The sequence below is a fragment of the Triticum aestivum genome, chromosome 3D (genome assembly GCF_018294505.1).
Source record: "Triticum aestivum cultivar Chinese Spring chromosome 3D, IWGSC CS RefSeq v2.1, whole genome shotgun sequence".
NCBI lineage: Eukaryota > Viridiplantae > Streptophyta > Magnoliopsida > Poales > Poaceae > Triticum > Triticum aestivum.
Genome location: NC_057802.1, coordinates 543822176 through 543827615, shown reverse-complemented (window position 1 = coordinate 543827615; position 5440 = coordinate 543822176). Strand labels below are relative to the sequence as shown.

At 48.2% G+C, this 5440-nt stretch overlaps 1 protein-coding gene across 1 annotated transcript; it reads right to left on the bottom strand.

Annotated features, from left to right (window-relative positions):
* Positions 1-581: 581 nt before the first annotated feature.
* On the bottom strand, positions 582-2809 carry LOC123080340 (transcription factor TCP20). Its single transcript, XM_044503252.1, has 2 exons — positions 976-2809; positions 582-878 (listed from the first exon to the last, which is right to left on the bottom strand). The coding sequence occupies exon 1, from the start codon at positions 2270-2272 to the stop codon at positions 1262-1264; it is 1011 nt and encodes a 336-aa protein (XP_044359187.1). The 5' UTR covers positions 2273-2809; the 3' UTR covers positions 582-878; positions 976-1261.
* Positions 2810-5440: the final 2631 nt, after the last annotated feature.

Here is a 5440-nt window from a genome sequence, read left to right as displayed (position 1 = left end):
AAGGAGAGGGAAGAAGGTATAATCAACCCAGCTAGTATAGTTTTAGTCATTTCCATCCAGAGCACCTTGTGAAAGGTTTATCAAATCATAGTTAGTGTTAATCCATGCTATTATGTAGGTATTCGCCTTACCATTGTCGAATAGCAGAAAGGTCTGGCATGCTTGCCTGCCCTTATAGGTGAATCGATGGTATTTTTAACACTTGAGCAGAAATATTTCTAGACAATTTTGACTGCTACCTCTATACCAGATTCTACGATGGACCAAGTTCAAAGCTTTTCAGTTTTGCCTCTGAACCTAAAATTACACATCTCCTAAACATTCTACTACCTTATACAGTACTATTTATAGACAGTTCCACCTAGTTAACAAATATCGTACTGCCTCTGTTCAAGGATGTTTTGGACCAAGGATGTTTTGGCAGTTCAATTTAAACTGCCAAAAGGTCCTACATAACTACATTAGTGAACAGAGGCTGTACTAGATTACTAGTCAAATAAACTACATAAATCAACAAGAGAAAGTAGTGCAACTGCTATGCTGACGAGAAAAAATGAAGAGAATCATTGGTCCGATACAAATTAAGCAAACAAAGATAATGCTATATAAAATGTTTGTCTAAGAAGATAAGCATATAGAATCAGGGATCTAAATGTTCATTATTGTATCATATTTTCGTTGCAGAAATTGCCCGTGAAGGGAGGATAAAATTGCCAGCCATCATCTTGATCGCTCAAGAGCAGATCACTGCTCCTATAAAAGAACACCTCCCTAGCTGCAAAATTACCTGAATATCTACACACCTTGCAATAACAACAAATAAGGCACTCACTCAAGGGCGGACGATCGAAATCATCCAGCTCTCAGCTATTATACACCTGCAATATGGACACAAAACAAAAGGCTCATCAGTCAACCAAGCTCCCTGCTCAAATAAGTCGGCATGCGGAATGCGGAGCGGATCGATTTATTTACCTGAACCGGAATGCGGAGAATTCTGGCGATGATCAAAGGAGCAGCAGGAGTAGGAGCTGAGGATGACCCTGATCCATTCCACTAAAACCCCAGAGCAAGAAGCCTCTTTTGAGTTTGGACAGCACAAGTGAAAAAAATCGACATAAAAACTCATCACAACAACAACCTAAAGGTAATCAAAGCGTCGCCATAGCTGCGTGCATACAGTTTTCTCTCCTTCCTTTGTTTCTCCTTCTGCAGAAATTAACAGAGACAGCTGTGGTGATAACAAGTGGACAACAGCCTGCTACTGCCCGGACTCCTCCTCGGAGTCGCCGTCCTCGCGCTCGTCCTCCCCGTCCTCCTGCTGCTGCTGCTGCTGGTGGTGGTGCTGTTCGTGGTGGTGGTGCTGGTGCGGGTGCGGGTGCTGCAGCTGCCCGCTGGCGCCGGCGCCGCCGACCTGGTGGTAGAACTGGCTGAGCACCCCGATGTGGCCCTCCTGCGACAGGCCGAGCTCCAGCCCCGGTATGGCCGCGGCGGCGTGGCCGGCGAACATTGGCGCGAACCCGATGTGGCCGCCCATGCCCCCCGCGCCGCCGCCCGGCAGCTCGATCCCGGCGGGGAGGCCAATCCGCTGCATGAGGCCGCCGATGCCCCCGCCGTCGGCGCCGGAGGAGTTCATGAAGCCGGCCTGCGAGAAGCCCGCGGACGCCGGCGGCGGGCCCCACATGTGGTGGTGGTGGTGCGGGCGGCCGGCGAGCGCGGAGGTGGGCGAGGGGAGCGAGGGCGCGACGGAGGAGAGCGCGGACGCCGGGATGGTGCCCGTGCCGGTGGCGGCAACGATGGCCGGCTCGGCCTGCTGCAGCAGCCACTGCACGGTCTCGCCGTCCGACTTGTGGCCGAGCTCGCGCGTGAGCTGGAAGATCCGCGCCGCGCAGAGCGCCGGCATCCGGATCCGGCGCCCCCGGCCGTCCACCTTGGTGTGGCGGTCCTTGTTGGAGCTCCGCTTCGGCCCCAGCGCCTGCACCCTCCGGTCCCCCGCCGCCGCCACCACCACCTGCTGCTGCTGCTGCTGCTCCTTCCCCCCGCCGCCGCCGCCCCCATCCTCCTGCTGCTGATGCACCTGGATTTGCAGCTGGTGCTGCGGCGGCTGCTGCTCCTGCGGGTGGTGGTACTGCTCGCGATCCAGCTGCTGCTGCTGGTGCTGGTGCTGCTGGGCGGGCGTGGTGGAGGGGGAGGAGGTGGTGGTGGTGGCCGTCGCCGCGGAGGTGGGCTCCGCTTTGTTTAGCGGTGGGGGAGGGGGGAACTTGGGGTCCATCTCCACGCCCACACGCAAAACAACCACACCAACTTGCCGTCCGGCCGTCCGTCCCCCAAAATCAACAGCTTTCCTCCTCTTCTTCTTCGTCTTCCTCCTGCCAAATCGCCCTCCCCGCCTCCCTCCCCTTCCCCAAAAACCAGGCAAGAACGAGGAGGAGGAGACCAATAATGGACCGCAGATGGCGATGGGGAGAGAAGAGAAGAGGACGCCGAGGGGGGAGAGAGATAGGGGGGAATAATAAGAAAATCTAGGGAAAGAAAGATAGATAGATAGATACCACGCCCACTTTCTGGATTTACCGGACTTTCTTCCTCCCCTGCGATGTCCTTTCCTGCTCCTCCTCCGCTGTCATTTCTTGGCTTTTCTAGCTTTTTTCAGCTTTGGTGTGTTTGGAGCTGCTAATCTTGTCCAGGGTTAGGGTTAGGATCTAGGCTAGTAACTTAGGTGATGAAGTGCTTTGCTGGAGTAGTAATTTTTACTGCCCTCTTTTGGAGTTCAAGCTGTGGTTGGTGGGGGTACAACTCAACTGAGTGAGGTGACTGAGACTGACTGAGGCAGGCGGGGTAAAATGGAGGAATGGTGGAAAGGGAGAAGAAAGCTGTCAGACAACAACTGCATTCAGGCATTTTGTTACATCCACTTGGACCTCTACACCTGGAGTAGCTACTATGCTATATCTGGAATATTACAGGCTATGACGGTCCTGACACGTAGTAGCTGGTTATATCTGAACTGCAGCCTATGATTTTTGTATTTCAAAGTTTTGGATTGCTCACTGGAAAAAAAAGTTTTGGATTGCTTCCAGAGAAATACAACATGACTTTTTATTTTGTACTCCCTTGCCTCAAAATACAACACAGGTGGTGCTGGCTAATTGTCTGTGCGTTGCAATGGAGGCATACATATTCTATAGGTTCAACATTAATCGTGTGCGGCATATACTTTAAACCCACCATATTCTAATGTAGAAAATAATTTGATTCGATTGAGTTAATGTAAAAGATCTGATTGCTCATGTCTGACATACAGCTATAATGGTTTGATTTGATTTCATTTGACCACGTTAATGCAATTACATTGCCTCTATAGTTGCAGGAGCTGCAAAAGAATTGATTGCATTGGATTCAGTTATTGTAGCCCGCCGGGGGGTGGGGGGGAGGGGTCTCTACATCGGGCGTACGACCACCAACTCTCATTTAATAGTCAAGATTCATACTGCAAATTCCAAACGGAACCGAATGTAACTTCATGTAAAGTTTTACCGGGCAAACATCTGATTTACCTGCAAAAAAATCGTTTGAATTAAAAAAAATGTAGGGTCTCTCTCATTCAAAAGATTTTCATAGAAAATTTAGAGGATTCAAATCCTTGGATTTAAAAATTAATTCACGCTACATTTAGAAGGAAAATTAATTATGCACTCAAAGCTCTTGAAAAAATCTATTGTTTTTATGTGACACGGTCAAACAAATGAAAAACATAGTAGGATTTGAATGAGCTTGTTATATCAATTTTGCGTCTTTAGAACGAACAAAAGATGCCCTAATAATATCTTAAACATCAAACTTGTATCATTAGAGGGTTTACAAAAAAATACTTTCATAGCATATACTTAGTTTTATGTGAGGCAACATGTTGCACATCTAATGATGATCAAAGTACCTTTTTTCGTAAAATGATATGCCGTGACCTATAACTTACATTCAGGATCAAATAAAGTATCAAAACACTAGTTTTCTTGTTACTTATGGCATCTCCAGCCATTGGAGCCCCCTAGGACAATCGTCGGACCAAAAATAGCACATCCTGGGGGGGGGGGGCAAAACGCTTCCGTCGGATGAAACATGAGTAAGTTTTTCTAGCCATTGGTGCCCCAAGACAATCGCGGGGCAAAAAGTGATTGGGTCGGCCAAGGAAAATGCACGCGTGGGGGAATAGGATTGGTTGTTGCTTTCGTCGGCGCCCCCAACAGCCCCCTAACCTACTGGGTTTGGCCTGGGTTCGCCGGCGCTATTTTGAGGTCTTGGGGTGCTTGGGTGGCACGGCTGGGCCGTTTCTTTTTGCCCTTTTTACATTGCCGGCGGAAAAAAGGGCTCCTGGGGGGCAGGGGGGGAGGGGAGGGGCTGGAGATGCTCTTAGAAATGCATCAATGGTCCAAGATGCTATATATCCACCTTGTGTCATGGTATTGTCTAAACTATCATTATTTTTTATAAGCTATTTAATTGCTAGCGCAATCATTCATTCTTGTTTCTGATATAGCTCGCCATTCATGTCGAATGGTAGCGCAATTATTTGTTAAAGGAATAGTGTCACACATTTTTTTGTAGCATGTCATTTTTCATGCCATCTTTGACTTGTGTGCTTGATCTATCGCGAGTCATGTCAAGTACAATGGTTACACAGTTCTTGCATCAATAATATTCTTTCCTTTTGTAGGCGAAAAAACATCACTCATGTGAACTAGTACAATCTTACTAGCCATGGAAAAATACAAAAAGTTGCGGCAGCTCGGTTCTTCGGAAGTTTGATTCGCCATTTCAAGTCCATACATGAGGTAACTAGAAAACATACCATTTCTAGATTAAATGTAAAATTTTCATGCAACTGTTTTCCTTTTTTTGGGGAATGTTTGATGCAACTTGTGCACGACTACTACTAGGTGCTATGTGGGTGTAGCAGTGGTGGTGCATCTAGAGATTCCTGGGCGTCCCTGTCCGTTCCTTTCGCTCCCGGGTCTCCACCAATGGGCGCCGGCAGTGTGGCTCCTTCAGATTTTTCTTTCTTTATTTTCATGGTATGATGGGATGGAGGACGGGAATGGATAAGCTCGTGAATGCGGCAGTGGAAGTGGGCCAGGCTCCGGTCAAACTTGATGGCCCAGTGAACCGGGCCTTAAACCAGCCAACCAACCAACCCCGTGTTCATTCCTCGCCCGACAGCCTAATTGGCATCTATTAACTCCACTTGGACTTCCCTCAACAACAAAAAAACTCCACTTTGGACTTGATATATGTCTCAAAAAAAAAAAGAACTTGGACTTGATATAACTAGCCTACCGAAATTTCCAGTTCAGAGCTTACTTTAGACCGGTTCTTCGCTTTTGTAGGGCATGCAGCACGTACTCTACACACCAGCCAGCATTGCGTAGTTTCGTTGATTGAA

What these genes read in the sequence shown, in the direction of transcription:
- LOC123080340 (XM_044503252.1), bottom strand. Translation starts at nt 2,272, where the DNA reads ATGGACCCCAAGTTCCCCCCTCCCCCACCGCTAAACAAAGCGGAGCCC.